This window comes from Drosophila mauritiana, chromosome 4, assembly GCF_004382145.1.
Source record: "Drosophila mauritiana strain mau12 chromosome 4, ASM438214v1, whole genome shotgun sequence".
Classification (NCBI taxonomy): Eukaryota; Metazoa; Arthropoda; class Insecta; order Diptera; family Drosophilidae; genus Drosophila; species Drosophila mauritiana.
In genome coordinates, this window is record NC_046671.1 from 920,104 (window position 1) to 941,544 (window position 21,441).

The window sequence follows — 21,441 nt, forward strand, 5'->3', positions numbered from 1 at the left end:
GTGTGGAATAAACACTGATCACTGAGTAAAATATTTTTTCTAATCTATCTAATTTTATATAAAAAAGGGCATTTAGTTTTTATATCGTCCAGACAAAAGTGACTGTTATACATATCTCAAAAATTTTACGAATCCGAAAACCAAAGTACCGATTTTGCGATTTCAAAATCGAAATAGTAAAATTTTTACGAATTCGATTAACGGATCATGCCAAATGGTGGAATTTTTTGGGTAGCAAATATTTTTTCCTGCCAACATCTAGGGACACCTTTCACTTTATTACTTCACTTTCAGATGATTTAGAGTTTGTAAAGATACTTTACATTTTTATGTAAAATAGTTTAAAACAAGCCCAACGACTTATGCTATAAACTATTTAGTTTTGAAGACGAGAATGGTAGGTGCGCCCACTTAAATGAAATCTAAACAAGGTGCAAGGACGAAAAGAATGCGAACAAAAAAGCTAAGAGAATTTTACAGCGCTCACTCCGTCTCCCTAAACCACTTACACTAGGAACCCAGGAAATTTTAAATATCCTAAGTTATCATTGTGCTTTTAAAGGTTTTGGAATGGGAAATTTGGAGTTTACATCGCATATTTTGACTGCGTAAACTTCCCCATTTATTTTGTGTCTGCTACCACAGTTTTCATTCCTTTTTTTAACGATTCATATGCGCAACTAACTTCATATGTCAACTAAAATAAAATACATTCAAAAATCGCCACATAATAAATAGTCAACATGTTCTTAAAAATTGATAATAAAAAGGCTTATTAGTTCAATATTTTGTATAATTATTGAATCAATGTTTTTAAGTTTGCAAAAAGCGGGCCTGAGTTCCTCAAAGACAGTTTAGCACAGTTTAGAGTTGTATATTTTTTCAAATATTTTACAGACACGTATACACACAGATTAAAATACCATAATTATCATTATAAATGTTCTTAGTTAATACGTGTTTTAAGACTGTTCAACGTTTCGTTTCTACAGTAAGTCTGACATTCTTATATATACTTGTTGGAGATACATATACATTATAGTGGACTCGGATTTCTTTGTTTAGATACTTATTTATACCCTTGCAAAAATGGGGAGATCGAATTTATAACTAATAAGATCATTTTATTTTCTCACCATATCAATATAAATTGGAAAGCATCGCAAAATATTTTGATGTTTTTGCTCTATCGGTAGAACATGGCAGGACAAATAATAAACAAATTAAAAAATTTAAAAAGTTTTTGGAGATTTATTAAGGTTAAGGTGTTAGGGTTGGGCGTCGTAAAAAAGTTGTCATTTGAATTGAATTCTTATACAGCCAGACGAAAGTACGGAAATTTTCTAATCCTAAATAGGAATATACATACTCAGAAGTGTCGAGAACACTTTCTTTCTATTACACACCATTTAACGATGCTGGTATAAAGTTTTACTCTAAAAGTTACGGATATACAAATATTCATGCTATTTTTTATATGATTTTATAAAATTACAGTGTGTTGACATAAAAGTATGATTGTTTCTACCCTACCACGAAGATTGCTAATTTTCATGACTGTTTTCCATAATCTTTTTTAAAAACTGTGCCCTAAAGATCTTTATATAAATCTTTTCTTTAAAGGTTAATGTGCCAATCTTCTGATGTTTTATATAAATCTTTTCTTTAAAGGTTAATGTGCCAATCTTCTGATGTTTCAAGGCTCGCTGTAAGCTCTTTACGATTGTACGTCTGTATTTTCTCTGTGGAAATCCTTCTTAAGCACATATTCCAAATAATATATTAAATGTTCCTAATTTAATCCGCACTATAAACATTACCATAATATAAACAAAAACATGACAGAAAGCTATAGTCGAGTTTCCCGACTATCAGATACCCGTTACTCAGATAGTTGAAGTGAGAACGAACGTAAAATTTCATAATTTTTCTGGCATACCGATAGATATTGGAGAATATAATGAGAAAAAATGGGCGGTTTGTGGGCGTTAGAGTGGGCGTGGCAAGGATATATTTATCAAATCGATAGAAATTTACAAAAAAAAATATGAAATAGAACATAAATAAATAGGGTGTCAGAATGGGCTTGGCAAAAAGTTTTTCGGCAAATCGATAGAAATTTACAAGACTAATAAAAATATGAAAAAATATAGAAACAATTTCCAAAAGTGTGGGAGTGACAGTTTTGGGAGTTAGAGTGGACGTGGTTATATGGGTCAACAAACTTGTCTCTAGAACCGGTATGTGTAATGTCTCTAGCTTTTATAGTTCTTAAGACGTTCATACGTACAGAAAGACAGACGGACAGATCTAGAACAATATGTGTGTACTTTATATGGTTGGAAACGATTCCTTTTACCTGTTACATAATTTGCAACGAATAAAGATATGATTGGATTAGTCATTGCTTATATATAGCTTTTCAAGCTTTTATTCTTTTTATGAGATTTCGTAAAATCTCGGGATAACCGAATTATACATCGAGCTTACGGTGCAATATAAAGAACTTAGGTTATGATTTTATTTTAAAATTATTTGTCTCTGTTTCATAAAAAAAATAACGATCTCTTCATTTTATATTTGTAAGGGTATGTAATCCTCGGCTTTCCGAAGTTCAGTTTTGTTTACTTAATTGGGATATCGATTTGGTGGGAATTTTGTTTTGTGCATATTAGAATATTTATTTTGTGTTCGGAATTTAGGTTCGCTATCAATTTATTTTGGTACAAATTAATGTTTTTCATTATAGATCCGAGTCATCGGTCATCTACCAATTTCTCAATTCAATAAATATATACACTATTAATTATTAATTTTTACATACATACACAGATACATGTGATACATATTCTTATACATTACGTGGTACAGTTATATTTTCTATTTATAAGTATATTTGCGTAGTAGCAATAAATTGACCAGATGAAATGTTGAATAAAAAAATATATCATTTTTGACTTATAATCGACTTCTGTAAATTATTTAAAAAATGTGAACATGGACATTGAAATGTCACAATTTTTTTATAATTTTAAAAAGAACTAGCACAACGAAACCATTTTGTAAGATAATGTTATAAGATAATAAATCATACCTAATATTACAGGATAAACTAATAAATCATATTCATCAAAATTTTGAATAACAAACAAATAATTCGAAAATAATTAAATACAGCTCATTATTTGTTTCATTTATATGTTAACGGGTATTTAAAATGATTCAATTTCTTTCATATGGATTACCATAAGATGTATAATTATATTTGGATACGTTTACAGTTACGTGATGGTATTCTCATTTTTTATTTCCAAATTTTGTGGGACTGCCGTTGAGCAAAGAATTAATAGGGTTTCAATGCTTTTATCTGTATTAATCATATGGGCAAACATTATATCTGTAAAAATATAAGTTGATATTGATTTCAGGCTATATTTAATAACATATAATAGATATTAAAAGTATTTTACTTTGATGGAATTTTTCATTGTACCTATAATTGTATTAACAACTTTGTCACTTTATAAAGGAATCTTTACAAAAAGTACCCACTGCTTAAAAAAATTATATTGCGAAAATCTTTGTGAGGAAACATAATATCGAATCCTGGCAATGTGTTATATTGTATTTTCAATATAATCGGAGTACACGCAACAGAGGTTGCAAATGCAGAGCTTCAACGTGGGTGTGGGTGTGCGGAGAGTTTCTAAAAGCTGTAATAGCTTTTCACGGAAAGGATATTTATAAAGTCAGTTAACATGACAGCGTCAATGCCACGAATTCAATTGTATTGGATAATTGTTACACAATTATCTAACAGATTTTTGCAAAACGTTTTTTTCATTTGTATTTTTTTGTACTTTTATAAATAAAAAATATCGACATTTTCTCCCATAATCCAATATTTTATTTTGAAGGGCCAAAAACAATATTTTTAAACAATTTACACAAAATCGAAAAAGGCTTTGTGATTTTAGTTCTATATTATTATGTTTACCGCAACACACTTTTTTTGTAAATTATTTAAATTAACGTACATATTTTTAAACACAATATTTTTTTAATTGCCCTTAACATCCATATAGAACGTAAAGAAATATTAATAAAACAACAGTGAAGATTTCTAAAATTCCAAAGAAGCTTTTTTGTCATTGAAAACTACCCCTGCGACCCACATAAGTTCTTTAAATAAGGTATATAAGGGTAACTATTTAAGCGTCCTTTTTTTAAACTTTTAGTCACTTATACTCCTTGCCCAGGAAAAGGTAAACTATAAAAACATAAGACATATAAATCAGTATTATTTTTGTATAAATATCACAACGCATAAATAATTGGAAGCATATAATTAATAAATTATTTATTATTAATAAATGTGGCCATATGCTTTAAATTTTTTTTGCTTTCACATGAATATTTTGTGAGGAATAAAATCGTTAAAATGTACAAAATTTGATAGCTTTATATCGTATTGTTAAGAATGCGACTTAGAATTATCATCTTTAGATAAAAAACGCGGAAATCGTTTTTATCTTCAATATGGGTAAGAAACGATATATATATAAACCAATTAGTTTATTTTTAGTTTAAATAAAAGTCAGTCGATTTTTTAGTTAGATTACTTGTCTTGCATATTAGATCTTACATGAGTTTACTTAAAATAAATACATACATACAATAACATACTATAAGCAATTAATGAGCAAATACGACATATACAAATGATTTTCAAATTGTTGCATCTGGAAAAAACAAAGAATGTATTAGAAATGGTTCAGTAATTTTCATTGTTCAGGAAACCTTCGCAAGTACAAATTGGAATGATTTGACTTAATTTTTGACTGTTTAAAAAATTCGAAATTAAAAAAATGTGAATACTAAGTTAAAACCATTATTTTCTCTTGATACTAATCGGTGCAAAAGAATTGAAAATAAATTTACAATGTAAAGCTTAAAAGTTACACGAACCGATAGTAACATTTAACAACAATAAATAAATATGGCTCTGCACGAGCAACTGATATATAAAGTCAATTAATATGTAAATTTAAAACTATTCACAAATAAAGTTTATGTGAAAACAAACAGGATTTTGGGTTCGCAACTATACGGATGATCTTTACTAAAATAGCAGTGTAATTAAAAATAGCAAACAAAGTTCGACATTACATGGATGTAACCTAATTCTTCCTATTGCACTTTCCACGACATTACGTATATTTTTTTTTTTTTTTTGAGTGAACCACTTCTTAGTCCATTTGCTCGAATATTTAGGATCTAATGATAAGGATATTTATGGACTTTTCGTTAAACAAAATCAAACACTGCTACCATAATAAACTGCTAAAAAGCTGTGAACTTACTCAAGAATGTAAAGAAAATAAGGAAAACTGAAAAAACTATCTACATATACATTTTATTTTACAAGAAAAAGTGGAATGAAAAGTCGATGACATGCAAAAATGTCGTTATATTTCTTGGTATCTATTGCACTGCTATTTCATTGAACACAGATGTAAATCCTTAAATTGTTTGTTTTATTATTATATATATAATAATTATAACGCAAAGTAATTTTGTTTATTTAGGAAAGTATTGCCCTATTCGATGTTTTTTTATATCATGTGTACCGTTCTTTAAAATAATTTCTAAAATCTTACACATAAGCTCACTTTTTGTATATTGTTGTCATCTTGGTAGGATAGCGCAGCTCTTATTCTGACGACATTATGTTGTGAACTTGCTCTAATTTAAAAGCCAATCGCTGCTTTTGCGAAAATTCATCCTCTTCAAGTGTAACAGTTAGCTGTTCATTGTACTTCACAGCATATGTGTATAGCTCATGTAAAGCACAATTCGTATTAAATTCTGTTGTGTGCAGCTGCAAAAAAAAATTTAATTTGTACTCGTTCTATTATCGCCTTTTGTTAAAACTAACCCTTGACTCTTCCGCAAGCATGGCGTTCATGTCCTGATCTGAAATGGGGGACATATCCCGAATGTCTCTATAATAGCGATCTACCCATTTTCGATACTCTGGTATATCTTTTGCATACAGAAGTTTCGAGCTTGGCGAGTCTTTGCCTAAAAAAAGATTGGTATAATTTGATTAACCGAAGAGTAATAATACTTACCCAATCGATGATCAGAAGTTGAACAAGAATCCATAAAAGTTTGAGCTACTACTGACAGGCAGGAATCCACTATATTCGACTTATGGATGTCAAAGACAAAATTTGGATTTTTAATTAAGTTCACCCAAAACCTACGAATACAATAATATTCTTAGGAAAAATTTGTCTAAAAGGAATGAATCATACTAACCGCAATGGTAAGCTGTTACTTTTCCAAGTATGCACAACTTCTGGATCAGTAATACCGTGCAATTGAGCTTGATCGTCAAGAAAATCAAACATGTACTTTATAGCTAATGGAAGTGCCGATCCACGGTGAGCGGTGCTAAATATCGTTTCAAAGAGATCATCTACAAATTTCTGAAGCGTTCCTTTAGTAGCCAAAAGTCTGGTTAAGTAAATCTCTGACACTAATTTGTTAACCCGTTCCCCTTCTTTTTGCATATCACTATCATGATGTTTCACTAGATGCCAGTATCTCAGACCATTTTCATGCATATCATTGTTAAGCGGACTTCCGGCACGGCTAAATGTCGGAGAGGAGGAGGTGTATTTCGATATATTAAGAGTTTCATACCTAGGATTGACAATAAAATGTTTTAATTTTATGTTAAAATATGTATATTGATTCCTATGAAAACCATCTTACTTGTGCGATTTTTCATTTTTGTCCGATAAAATACTGAAGTTGTAAATGGAACTTTGCTTTGGTACTAAGCTCAGCCCGGCTCCATCTGGAACATTATAGTGCTGCAAAGTGTTGAGTTTTTTCCATTCGCTCTCCGTTTTTGATGTTACGTCCTCATCGTACAGAATTACTCGCCCAGTAGCGCCTGTTCTCCACTCTAAAACAGAAATTATTATGAAAAGTCAACTAAAATCCCCTATAAATAAAAAAAACAATATCTTGTTTCTGTATATTAACAAATCAAACTTGTCGAGACCTGACCTTTATATACACTAGTGGGCATAAGTATTTAGACACCATTAGCTTGCAACTGCCGGGCTATGCTTTTCATAGTACAGTCAAAGAAATAAGTAAACTATTGATGATAAAACAAAGAGTGCAATTACAGTTACACGTGAGAGGTATGTTTTGCTTTTTACCTTTTCAATTTTCCTTCTGCTGATAAAAAAGCTAGACAGACAACGATTTGGGCGGTGGCAAAAGTATTTAGACATCACATTTAATTAGTTCGCATTGATCTGTTGTTCGAAGAATATACAATTTTTGACTTTTTTTAGATCATTTGAACATTTGTTCTTGATAACGTGTTGCTACCTTTTTATTTTTATTTTTTTTTATTTTTGTTTTATTCATAAATTTGTTAAACATGGGAAAAACAAAGGAACTGAGCGAATTTATAAAAAATAAAATAATAATTAAGTATAACTCTGGTATTGCGGTACAAAATATCATTGATTTATACAAAATTCCACGGGCAACGGTGTATTACCAAATAAATAAATATAAAAAAAATCACACAACCAAAAACGTTGCGCGTAGTGGCCGACCACGTAAAACAACTCAAAAGGACGATGGGTATATTTTACTGATGTTTAAGCAGAATGTTCTACAAACTCCCCGATCGGTTGCCAAAGAACTAAAAGAAGGAGCAGAAATCGATATCAGTGAAAGAAAAGTTCGCAGACTTCTTAAGGAAGCCCATTTTGGTTCAGCCTGCATCATTCTGAAACAATGTTTTGTGGAGCGATGAAAATTCTTTTGAGTTTCACCGAAGCAATATCGGAAAAAAGTGGCACCAGTATGTCAGAGAGTAAATCATTCAGGAGGGTCTGTTATGTTTTGGGGATGCGTAGCCTTCACTGGCTTGGGAGATTTGGTTCCTGTTGGTGGAACCATGAATAAAAGAAAATATTTAGATGTCCTTAACAATCATGCATTCCCCTCTGGTGATAAATTGATTGGAGAGTCCTTCATACTCCAGCAGGATAATGCTCCCTGTCATAAGGCCAAACTGATTACGAAGTTTCTGAAAGATGTTGGCGTAAACACATTGGATTGGCCACCTCAAAGTCCAGACCACGACATAATAGAAAACCTCTGGTCATATTTAAAAAGAAAAAGGGGTGCAAACTTATCTAGATGTCGCGAAGAAACGATTTTGGAAATTCAAACCTTATGGAAGGATATTTCAATAGATTATATCCACAGCTTGGTACAGTCTGTACCAAAACGTCTTCAAAAGGTGATAGACGCAAAGGGAGGGTATATTTTTTATTAATTTGTCATAATTTTGTAGTTGACTTTTTTTTTTTTTTCAATTTATAACATTTAAATAATTTGTCCAAATACTTATGCCACTGCTAATTTGTAAGAAAGTAATTTTTGTTAAATCAACAATGAAGTTATCCATATGTTTATGTTACCTAATTTAACTACGATAGTCTACCTATTTACTAAAATTATTAAACAATTTTGCTTTAAGTAAACAATGAGTTACAAACAAATATATTGAATATATTTCTTGTCCAAATACTTATGCCCACTAGTGTATATAGTGTGACCAAAAAAAGGCTATATTTTTAAATATATATATATAAAATAAAATAAATGTATATAAAAATATATGTTTTTTTATATAATTTACTTACCTAAATCTAAGTCATCCTTGCGAGGTCTTTGGCTTGATGGAATGTTTCTATAAATGGTTTCCAAGCATTTTTCTTTAACTTGTCCAATTGTATCGCAATCCAATACTTTAACAGATACATTTTCGGTGTGAGAAGGTAACATATCTAAGTTATTGCAAAATATTGGCTGCTGTATAATGCTTGCGTAAACGTTCATTGGTCGAAAATCAATAGACTGTCGTATAAGTTTTTCCTCACTAAGAGAGTACCTTGCCTCATGTGTGCAAGCGTCAACAGGACCCTTGTCTACTTGTCCTTTCACAGCTCGGAAAAGCATATATAAAGGCTCGCCAGCACATTCCTTCAAAAACTTGTAAAGAAGGAATGTAAACCAAGCACTTAACATTTTTTCTGCCACACTTTCAGTTCGACGTAGTAAGAGCTTAGGATGACTCTTTCCTTCTATACATTTTTCGATCAAGTCTCCCAATAAAGTTTTTAATATATCTGTACAATATTCTAATTTAGATTGCAGAGTGACCATTATTAAGGAGGCCACATTAACTCGTTCTCGCATTGAAAAGTATCGGTTGGACTCTAGAGTTCGTATAAAAAGCAGCAGAAAAGTTTTATTCATGATTAGTTGGCCAAAAATGCGTAAGCCTTTTTCTTTCCGAAGAAGCTCAGGACGTTCCCATTGTAGTACAATGTGGTCTTCATGATTTGGAAAAAGAATCTTCATTGCATATGACCGGTAATCCAAAAATGGAATCCCTCCAGAAGTAAGATCACCTGTGAGATCAGTCATCTCAGTTTGGAGTTCGGCAAAGGCCTCTTTACATTCAGCTGCGACACGTAGCTCCAGAATGTCCATCTGCTCCTGCATGTTACGAAGAACTCGGCTCGATTCCGAACTTTTCTTTTTATAAGCCACAAGCAAAGCGACAAAAATCAGCAGTAAGATAACAATTGTGGCTATTACAGCAAAAATTACATTTTCTCCCCAATCCAAAATGATGTTAGACGATTCGTAGCTAAGTATACCGATACGATACTCTAGCGAAGTTCCAATACGAACAATAACTTCAGGTCCATTGATGCTTTTGGTTGCTGTTGCTTCAGAAGGAGGTCTACATGTTAGTTGTTGTCTTGAAAGTGATGTTATATTGCAAAATCCATTTCCTATCTTTACTTCTACATCACTTTCTTTGCAAGCGCGATCCAAATTTCGGCCATTTATGGTTAAGTATTCACTCTTAAAGTACTTAACTCTTTCTTCAAATATGAAATACTCCGGATTGGGATAAAGCTCAAAATGGTTGTTATGAATCTTAGATAAATTTTGAACACGCAAAACATTGTCCATTAGGAATCCATATTCAAGAAGAATTGGCCTTTCCGCTTCAATAATATGACTGTCCACATCAACAACTGGAGATGCACATTCCATTTCCGTATCCGATTGCACCCGACATGGGCTTGCATACATCTCTCCATTATACACTACATAAATATTGGGATTCTGTATACTGGTAAATTGGGTACCCGTTACAGAAATTCGAATACCGCCTGCTGGTATTCCTTTTGGAACTTTTATTTGCCCACTTGGTCCAGAACTAACGTGTTCAACTGTAGGATCCAGTACATATTTAAAATTGTAATCATTAAACTCTCGGGGCCCATTATCAAAAGACATTTTCAGTCTTCCTTCAATAATACCAGGAGAAGGAGAAGTGCGACATATTGCTTGAGAAGAATCTGTGCTCAGTATTTTACAAGGTAAGTGATCGTTTATGGATGCCTGTATGCGAGAGCCGGCATTTAAGTGCTTTCCAGTTATATGTATTTCGGTTCCACCGGAAGTTGGACCGAACTTTGGATTAAAATCCAAAATTTTCGGGTCAACGAACTCGTAGTCCTCTTTGGACTCACCACGATAGTCCCCAATTTGTACCACTATTTTGCCATTTCTATACATCTGTTCTCCAGGACTATCCACGGTACATACTATTTGCTTTGTGTCAATATAAAATTGGGGAAAAGGCATACAATTTATACCAGCTATTCGAACTCCTGAATAAATATCATTATAGTTTTTGCCTAAATTAATTCCTCGTATTGTTATATTTGTTCCTCCTTCCCAGGGACCTGTTTTTGGTTCGAATGTATGAACTTCAGGGTTTGGGCAAATTTCACTTCGATTTAACCAATCAGTTTTCCCCTCTTTGTTTTTATTACATTGTTCTTCAACTTCGCATGTGTTAGTAGACGAACACCATCCGCAATTGTACTTTTCAGATAGGGCCAAGCATATACCACAGCTGTCGGCCATTTCTCGACATCGATATATAACAACTGAAAAACATAAAATTTTAAGAGTAAAATTTTAAAAATCTTATTCTAAATACAACTCACCATGTATATTATGAGGATTGTCAAGTGGCTTTGACCCTCCCCATATTACAGCGAAAGTTGCTGTCAAATTGGGCGATCTAGAAGTGTACTGAAATTCCATGCTATCGCAGTAAATGGTGTCACCCAACAACTGAGCGTTTAAACTAGTTACACGTCCCTCAATATTAAATTGACAAACGAATCGCGTTTGAACTATAAATTGCCCAATGATATGAACTTTTACTTTAATAGATTTGCTTGTACCACCAGCGACAAGTACTTCACTTCCATCACCTGTAGCGTTGATCGTTGGACAAAATCCGGGACCTGATCTGTAACTAGGACCTATCCGGCTAACACCTGTTACTAAAATATCGTTGCGGCAATTTTCAGCTGTGTCGTGTGTGCACCTGTGAGCTTCGACACACCAGTCACATGGAAACTCCGAGGACACACAACGTGTACATGAAGAGTGCGTACTGCAATCAAAGAAAGTGAAATCCGTGGACACTAAGTCGGGTCCATTTCTGGTGCGAACAGATAGTTTGGCAGTAAAGTGATGTTTTCCTTGTTCAATTTGGGGTAGCATATCCGTTCGTGGTGTCGTGCAGTTTACCCCATTTCTTTTTTTTGTAGCATTAGTGAAAAGGGCTTTATCCTCTGTAGTAAATGCACATATTAAATTCTCTTTTAGTTGAGGCAAATGATCTATGATTAGCTCTAAAGTTCGGGCTGTAGTACGTTGTAGCTGGTGTGGCACAACACTTGTTATTGTTGTACATTTTCCTGTTTTATAGCTAACCCAATAGAGAGGATCGTTTGCGTCGTCTTGGCAGTTGGAGCGTGGGCTACATTTGTTTTCCAATGAGCACCAGCCACAATATGGATCTCTAGCACCTAAGCAATCTCCACATGTTTTGTAATCTGAGCAATCAAATACTTTAACCTTGGATACTTTTGTTTTGGACATGACATAAATATAAAGGTTTTGGTTGTCAAACTGCATATCCCGATTAATTTCAGACCCTACGTCTACTGCAAAACTAGCATACTCGTTGGCAATAGATGAAGACTCGATTACAACTTTCTTGAGGAACCCATCGCTGGTCCCCACGAAAACAACAGTATACCCGCTTGTACTCGTAGCAGCAACAGAAGTTAACTTTGTGTTAAACATGGCCACCGGTACTGAAGTAATGGGGGTTTCTCCTCCTAGAGGTGAGTTTACATCTAATCCACAGAAGTCCTCTCCAATGGTTTGCAGTTTCTGAAATCAATTTGTCAGAGTCCAAAAAATTACCAATAAGTAAATCATATTTCATTTTCTCACTAAGAATATCCTAAGAATTGCTTAGGATATGAAATTTTATAGAGCATAATAACTATACTATATATATATATATATATAATAACTATACTATATATATATATATATATAATAACTATACTATATATATATATATATATATATATATAGTATATATATATATATCTATATATATCTATATATATCTATCTATATATATATATATATATATCTATATATATATATCTATATACTATAGATAAAACAGTCCCTTTAAATAATCTTTTTTTACATTTTAAGATTGATTTGTTAGAATATACGTATATCGTCTTAGCACATTATATGCGAGAATAAATTATTTTAAAATGCCTTTTCCACGAATGCTAATTCTGGTGGTCATCATAAAAAAACAAGAGAAAATGCTAGTCGAGTTCCCGAACTATCAGATACTTGTTACTTGCCCGGTTTGTTGGCCACGCCCAGGCAACATGGGTCAACAAACTTGCGCCTATGTCTCTAGAACCCGTATGTTTATTCTCAACCTAGTTTTTATAGATTTAATAGTTAGGTTTATTAATAGACCTCTACGTTCATATGGATGGACAGACGGACAGGGCCTCGGCTATTGATCCTTATCAAAAATTATATATGTACTTTATATGGTCACAAACGCTTTCTTCTACATTTTCAAAGACTTTAGTATACCCTTTTACTCTACGAGTAACGGGTATAATTAAAAAGAATCAGACATTTTTCAAAACTGCGTAAGAGATAGCTTTGCAACATTTAAAAATCAACTTGGATTATTTAGTTAGTCTTTGGACTATATATAGTTATAGTTCCTGAGATCAAGGCGCTTATACGGAGAGACGGATATGGCCAGTTCGACTCGTCTATTTATATATACATGTATATATATGTATACTTTACACAGTCCGAAACGCTTCATTCTGACTGTTACATATTTTTCATCGAATCTAGTGTACCATATAAAATAATATTTCCAGTAACGTCTGACTTAACTATGAAGGGCTTAGAAATAATTTAGTAAACACTGAGCACTTAACAATAAGACATTACTTTTTTGAACGGATTTTCCTCTGAAGCTATATAGATAAAGGAGTCAATAAAACTATACTTACCGTTAAAACACAGGGCATGCTGGGTGATATAAAGTCCAGGCCCCTCATTCCACTTCCGTTAAAACAGGATTTTATGTTTTGCATAAACTTTCGACGAATAGATTTTAATGAGTAAATGCAGAGTCCAGAATTGTTCGTTGGTGTATTCCCTTCTCCTTTTGAAAAAACAGCAAAGAGGACATCATCCTGAATAGATATACCCAAGCTTTGAGCCAGGTCTGAGCTAGGTTTTCCCAAAAATCCAGCCTGAACCAAGTTGAATTTAGTCCCGCCTTGAGCATCACTTATACATTCCACTGGAATTTCAGTGTAAGAATAATAGTTTGAGTCTTCCTGGCATATTCGTACGAGTTTCGTTATGTACTCTTTAGGAGAAGAGTGGTGACTGTGCTTTAACTGTGTTGTTAGAAAGTAAGAAAATCGCTCAGAACTGAATCCATAAACATAGTTGACAAAATATGTTTCACGTGCGTATGAGTTTATAAAAGTTCTCGTTCCAGTTGTAACTGCCGAAGAAGCAATCTGAAACATTTTAGTCTTTTCGAGAGAGCGGGATGCAACTGCGGGTATTTCACTGCGGTACGGTGAATTATTTGTGTATGTAACTCCGACGTACATCACATTTGTCACCGGATGTTGCGGAGGTCCCGGCGCAATAAATGCTACGGTTGAGGAGTTGGCATCATTTGCCACAACAGCATCAGGAACTTCATGCTCAATTATGCTGACATTCTGAAGATTACGAACTGTGCATGTACCTTGGAATAGTGATCCGCACGCAATAAGTCTTGAAGTTGCACGATCAATGAGCAAGACCTTATTATAATTGTCCGTCGGACTGCGAACAGCATTTAATGGACAATCAAGAATGCTACACTCGACGGAATCATTTTGAGGCCCCGTTTTCACAGCTTCGGAAAGCTCCAAATCAGGCGACAACTGATACAACCTGTTAACACCACCAACAAAGACTCGTCCAGTAATGGTGTCCACTAATAGGTGATTCAATTTGGTGTCAAACGTAGCTACATTTGTAATCGTAGAATTCAGATTCTTTGCATTCTTTATCGGTGCATTTGCATTAGTCAAATTTATCGACTCATTTTGTGCAGTCGTCTTGTCAGACCATATATTTGCTGCTAGGGTTTGACAACCTGCCCTTGATGGCCAATAATCATAGTTATCTTTAAGAATTGCTATTAACAACACACTAAGAAAAAAATTCATCTCCACAATCGCTCCTTAAAAAGGGCGATCAAAGCTATCTTATTTATGAAATTGTTACGTGTAAGCGCTTGTATGTCCCTTATTTATTTGAAATTTTACGTAAATATTAAAATTTCCTTTAAGTTGCTGTCATTCCTGCAATTTTTATTATCCGTTTCATTCAAGATAGTTTAACTTGGAGCAATAACTTGTATGACCATCATGTAAACCTGAAAAAACAATGGGGAAAGTAGTTATATATGTATATAGATATGTATATATATTTATGTATATTTATATATGCATACACATATATATGTAATGAATTTTTCGAATGCGTTTTTAAATTATTTCCTAAAGTATTGGATTAATTTTATTTTTATACCCGTTACTCGTAGATTAGGAGGGTATACTTGATCCGTTGAAAAGTATGTAACAGGCACGAGAAAGCGTTTCCTATCATATATAGTATATATTTGAACATCGAAATCTCAGGAACTATAAAAGGTTAAGATTCAGCCTACAGATTCTTGAGACAAAGACGGAGCGCAAGTTTATTGACCAATGTTGCTACGCCCACTCTAACGCCCTAAAACCGCCCAAAACTGACACGCCCACATTTTTGAAAAAAATTTTGGATATATTTTAATTTTTAATTTAATTTAATTTGTCTGGTAAATTTCTATCCATATGCCAAAAAAAACGTATAGACACGCCCGATTTAACACCCTAAAGTCGCCAAACCTTTCACGACCACACTTTTGAAGAATTTTTATTTTTATTTTTTATTTATACTCCAATATATATCTGTATCCTGTCTGTTTGGTGCGTCTGGATTAGCTGCACAACAATTTTTTGGAAGTTTACTTCCGTGGAACATGGGTAGTTTATAGTTTAAAACTATGTCGTATAAATAACGAGCCGTTATAATTTTGAAACCATATACTGGCTCAACTTCCTAATTTTAAAATCTCACCCAAAGCATAATTTATGAACCAACGTGCTCTACCATTCACAGCCTCCAAATATAACTATAACTGACCAAAATATATTCCTATACTGCTCCAAGGGCCAATGTTCTCTTGCAAGCTTTTACGATTTGGCTGAATATTTTCCACGCCATACGGTCTAAGGTCTAAATGGCAATGAAAAATATAAAAAAAAAACACACAAGTGTATTGTAAATTACTGCAATTTGATAATAAAACCACTTACTGGTTTAGAAGTGATTAAATTTGATAACTTCACCTTCCTAGAGAGAACCTAAGTAAGTTAAATAATGTATAGAATAGAATGGAGAAAATACTAGCATTAACTAGCTTGGCCGGATTTACTATGTTGACCGCAACTGTACATACGTATTAAACATGCATCCATATCATGCTATAAATATTAATGATTGTCCGAATGGAAATCCTATTAGCTAAGAAGTTTCCTATGTATGCTATATAAGCATATCTCGTTTTTACAATTATAATTTTCCTCTATCTAACACATTAATTGTAAAACTTTGAACAAATTCATTTCCAAACGTTTAACTTTTTTTCCACTTATGACTTCGGGACTTATTCAAAACCTTTTCGTTATAGAGAATTTATATGGTTTTACAGTATATTCTCACGGCTATTCCAGGAATTAACCTTTGTGTGAGCGTACACAATATTTGGTCATTTCATTGCAAATGAATATTTGCACATTGCACATATGTACATACAAATTTGGCCAGCGCCCGAATTTAAATACATATAATAAACCGTTAACGGGAACTCAATTTAAATGTAGTTAGGCAAATATTATTGAAAGGAGTAAAACTGTATCTTTTGCAATTGCAATTTTTGGGATGTTCTGCTGCACACACATCTATACATAATGTATACATTTATATGCATGCATATACATATGTATACAACAATTTTTATTTTGCTGCAATCTTTTCCAATGCATGATGCATTTAATTTCGTATGTGAGACACGCACCTAACAATATCTTTAAATAAAAGCCAAACATAGGCACTTTTTAAAAATACTCTTTACGTAAATATAATATATACTTTAGTACATAAAACAAAGTTATTGCATTCCCGATTTTAATTTTTACATACATACAACATTGTATACAAGTTAAAGCAAATTTGTATTTTTTTTAAAACTCTAAATCAATGCAATATACACTGGAATGTTAAATGATTTTATTGCATTTTATTTAAATATTTGGCAAAAGACAATTTTGTATGTATATCTAAATTATAGAACGGCTATAGCTTTCTATTGAACCATGGGAAATCCGCCTTACTGTTTGTTTTCCTATATTTCACTCATTAACTATTATTTCTTTACATCGCAAGTCACTGGACATAATTTCTGTCTATTTTCGAAATACACTACACTTTAATTTACACATCATTGTATGTAAATGTTATCGACAGAGGCGAGAATTAAACAACTAGTTGTTAGTCATAAGACCCGTTCATACCTATCACTATCGATAACTCAATTAACCAATAATCGATGACACGCTTAAAAAAGTTGTGTACTCGAATACATGGAAAATGTCTTGTTTTGCTGTTTACGACTCGTACGAAATTCACAATAAGTGAATAAGTAAATTGGAAGGGGTTTGATATCCAAGCTAGATAATATATACTTTTTTTTATTTTCTCTGTTATTTCCTTGGGCATTCGTTACAGATAAAATAAATCTATTTAACACAATAGTTTTCTTTAATATCTATAGATAACTTATGTTAGTGTGAAGACAGTATAAAGGTCTGTTCACATTGAAAATGTAAATTGGGGAAAATATTGGACTTAAGAATTTCATGCCGACAGCTCCTCAATGCACTGAATATATATGCGCAAACTGTATTATCAAAAAATCCGATATGACTAAAATAAAGGGGGGTAAACACTTCAACAGCTTCATAAAATATAACATTGATACAACCGTTCGACCATGAATAAGCATACATTTGTTAATTGACTTTATACATGTTAAATTCGTTACTATTATAATATTTTTTAAATGTTCTCAAGTAGAGATATTTTTAACGAATATAATTTATAAAATACATTCACTGCTTGTTCACTGCTGTTAATCTGTTGATAGATCCCGTATATTACATAGTGCAAACATAATTTTATTATTTACAATTTGATAACACAAAATTATTTCGTATTTACCCTTGTGCAGATCATATGCCCTCTTGAAATATTTTTCAAGTGAAAATTAATTTAAAGTTGTTGTTATGCCCATATAGTTAGGGAGTTAGTTAGTTAGTTAGAGAAGAAATAATATATTAAACAAATTAATTGATGTTTCACTACTTTCCGACTGCAAAGCCGACGCCCCCAGTCTTCAGGTGACTTATCGAGGTATTATTTCCCCGTTAAAATGTGCTTAAGCAGCGGAGATTTCAGTTGATAATTTCGCGATATTATAGTGGTGTTTTTGTGATGGTTTGTCTAAGCAATAATTTCCTAGGATGCCAATGTTAAAACCATCGCTAGTTTTCACGTTAATCAAAAGGATATTTACAACTTGCGGGAAACTGTCAGCAGAAACCGTTCTCGCACTTTTCAAAATTCAATTCCCCTAAATCGTAAAATAGAAATGTAGAATGAAAAGGGCAAATCTTTTGGAGAATTGATATTTTCGGAATTATGAAGACTAGAAAGCTGAGAGCACACAGATTTAAGTTGCAGATTGTTGCAGAACGTTTGTTGTTTAACCCTACCACAATCCTCTTAAAAATGTCACAAATAAATGGTTTACCCATTACTCAGATAATGAGAACAGTGGGCTTGTCTAAAATATTTTCGGCAAATCGATAGAAACAATTTATAAAATGAAATCTAAAAATGTTTCTTAAGTTTTTGGGTGTGGCTAAATTTTTGTGGTATGTCAATAGCATGACAGATAATTAAATAAAAATAAGAACAATGTAGAAAAACTTTTGCGTGGAAGTTGTGGGCGTTAAATTGGACCTGACATCGTTCTGATACAAACTTGTTTAGCCAATTCAAAATTAAATGACCGAGTAAATATTTTGGGATGCACTTGCCCGAAGGGAAATTAGATTCCAAGCAATATTGTGTGAAGTAAGATTAAAATGCGAGTGTCTATTATACATGTATACTTTAAATTTCATTCTATATGTACATATTTTTGACCAAGCCTTTCCGCCGAATACCCCTAAGAAACGACCACCAAATTTAATCAGAAGTCACATGTTGTATTATAATATATTTGATAAATTTGATACACAGGCACCGTATTACTAATGCGGGGAAACTCAGTGCCCTAGCTATTAAGTATCATGGACAGGTAGCAGTTCCATACGAGGGCGATGAACTGGGCGTAGAGCACTTGGTAGCCCAGCGGCACGAACCTGAAGTTTAGCATCTGTGCGGCCGGCCAGAGCATGTAGTTACGGACCAATATAGATACGTAGGAATCAAGAATGCGCTGCCGGATTCGATCGATGGGCTCTCCGTTAGTCAGTGGCACCAGAAAGGACATGGCCATGGTAAAGGGTGGCGCAAAAAGGGTCTGGTCGATCAGCATTTTGGTAACTCCCCGCCGCATTGGCGAGTAGGTTTTGGGAACCCGGGACTCCAAAAAATGGTACCACCGGCCCAAAGTTGGGCCAACGAACACCAGTCCAACGATGCCGAATCGCAGGGTTCGCCCCGCATCCCATTCGTCCAACGGTTTCTTATCAAAAAATAACTGGGCTATAGTGTCGCCTAGACCCATTACCGCCGCCACATTGATGCCATCCTTTAGGTACACTTTAAGTCTCTTCATATTTATCAGAGATCAGTTCCATTCATAGCCCGTTCCAAATTGTTTTAAATAGACCAATTAAAACACTTAACTGAGAAATCCATTTGCTGTTGTTCAACACATGTTCGTGTAGTTTTAAAGGGTTATCTATTAATCGCAAAGTGATTGGTGTCATTTGCTGAAGTAACAAAAATTGGCAACTCTGAATAATTATTTAAATTAAATTATGCTAGCGTATTTTTAACGCGGATGAGTGTTTATAATTGTCGCATGCCGACTGAGAAAAGTTTTAATTGTCGCATGCCGACTGAGAAAAGTTTTAATTGTGCTAAACACTCAATTTAATGTAATGTAATGTCAAATAACTTTAACGTTTTAAATATCAAGCTGTTGAAATAATTTTAGTACCCAAATCTCTTTTAATCGGAACATACTCAACGCGTATTCTTAGTATTTTTTTAAATTTTCTATATCTTAACTTTTATTAATTCTTACTTCCACCGCCCTTTCTCCGCAACTATTAAGGTATTTATCTCATATTAATAACAGCGTTCATAGAGCTGTGAATTTAAAATTTATTATAAATCTAGAATAATCTCTTAACTTTTTTCATATTCCACTTTATCAAACTATATAAACTTATGCAGTTTATATGTGATATTCTATAATAAAAATTTTTACATATTTTTATTTAATAAAGTAAGTATGTGAATTTGTCTTAAGCAAACTCTAACTCTTAATGTTAGTCATTTGACGTTTTTAAGCCTTCTTGCACAATCACTTCGTCCAGGTCATTAGCGGCTGTTGTTTTCATTTAATTTAAGCTTCTTTTGTTTATTTGTCCATTTCCCTCCTGTATTTCCTCTTTTTTGTGTTTGTTTGAATTAAATTTTTTCTTGCGCATTTTGGCAGGACCAATTTCGTCTGCTGGGTTCACTATATTTTTACCGACGTCCTCTTCGTCTAAGAGATCTTTATATTGATCCGGGATTATTGTTGTCTTCATGAACTGTGGCGTACGCCCGGTAAGCACCGACTGTCGAACATCGTCCTCTTTTTGTTCTAGCGTTTGTGTGGTGGTGAGTAGCTTGCTCCGGATCTTGTAGTAGTTAGCGGTGCTGCAAAGCTTGGCACTAGCTTCCAAGAATTTTTTGTCTGCCTGACTAAGAGATGTGGAAATCATCTTCGGTAATTCGATGCGTTGCTTGTAGCTGCGCCCGAACAACGGATGCCGTTCACGTAATAAGTACTTGGGTAGCGTTAGGTCAGCGGGAATGACCTGTTCCTTCTGACCTGGTAGCGGTTGCTTATTATATAGACGCTTGCTGATTACCACATAGCCAACAAAGGGAATTTTCCGAAGGGCATGGGGACCTATATATCTCAAATAGCCCAGTGACTCGCTCTGTAACGTCGAGTTTTTGACGGCACGAACCTGGAGATCGCCCACGCTCTTCCTGCCAGGTAGCTTGATGCGCTTGCCGGCTAGCAGATGTGGGTCTGTACCCTTGGGACACTGCATCAGCCAGGCTTCGTCGGTCTGACCATCGAAATCCCAAAGAGCACCGCCGCAGCACTCACGAGGAGCTAAGGCCAGGTTCACGTACTGTTCCTCCTCCAGAAATTGGTTCCGAGGTTTTTCCGCCTGTCGGCAAAAGAGTTTTTCATTTTTTTTCATTGAGCGTTGGGGATATCTATATATTGCAGAAAATGCCCACACGTGGAAAAAGGGTGGGTGGAAAAATACAAAGGAAATATCGATGGATCGATAATTTAAAAAGATTTGAAGGAGTTTGTATTGACGTTCCGTTTTTATAAGCCTATTTGGCTTTTAGTGATGGGTAATAGGAAATGTTTATAGCTGTTGCTCGCTAAACTGA

At 33.7% G+C, this 21,441-nt stretch overlaps 3 protein-coding genes across 4 annotated transcripts; all 3 read right to left on the reverse strand.

Annotated features, from left to right (window-relative positions):
• Positions 1 to 4,345: 4,345 nt before the first annotated feature.
• On the reverse strand, positions 4,346 to 17,199 carry LOC117146262 (plexin-A2). Of its 2 annotated transcripts, none has more exons than XM_033312232.1 (9): positions 13,572 to 14,798; positions 11,145 to 12,390; positions 8,751 to 11,084; positions 6,784 to 6,979; positions 6,325 to 6,711; positions 6,135 to 6,265; positions 5,939 to 6,084; positions 5,673 to 5,881; positions 4,346 to 4,742 (listed from the first exon to the last, which is right to left on the reverse strand). In XM_033312232.1, exons 1-8 carry the CDS (start codon positions 14,796 to 14,798, stop codon positions 5,714 to 5,716), a joined length of 5,835 nt encoding a protein of 1,944 aa, XP_033168123.1. In that variant the 3' UTR covers positions 4,346 to 4,742; positions 5,673 to 5,713. The 2 variants fall into 2 exon arrangements, with proteins under 2 accessions (XP_033168123.1, XP_033168124.1); XM_033312233.1 differs by lacking the exon at positions 4,346 to 4,742 and adding an exon at positions 17,070 to 17,199 and having other exon boundaries at positions 5,714 to 5,881; positions 13,572 to 15,007.
• A 1,787-nt stretch (positions 17,200 to 18,986) lies between these two features.
• Positions 18,987 to 20,011, reverse strand: LOC117146270 (mpv17-like protein). The gene has a single exon (XM_033312263.1). It carries the CDS (start codon positions 19,580 to 19,582, stop codon positions 19,076 to 19,078), a length of 507 nt encoding a protein of 168 aa, XP_033168154.1. The 5' UTR covers positions 19,583 to 20,011; the 3' UTR covers positions 18,987 to 19,075.
• A 210-nt stretch (positions 20,012 to 20,221) lies between these two features.
• LOC117146269 lies at positions 20,222 to 21,320 on the reverse strand. The gene has a single exon (XM_033312262.1). The coding sequence runs from the start codon at positions 21,237 to 21,239 to the stop codon at positions 20,376 to 20,378; it is 864 nt and encodes a 287-aa protein (XP_033168153.1). The 5' UTR covers positions 21,240 to 21,320; the 3' UTR covers positions 20,222 to 20,375.
• Between the last annotated feature and the right edge of the window lie 121 nt (positions 21,321 to 21,441).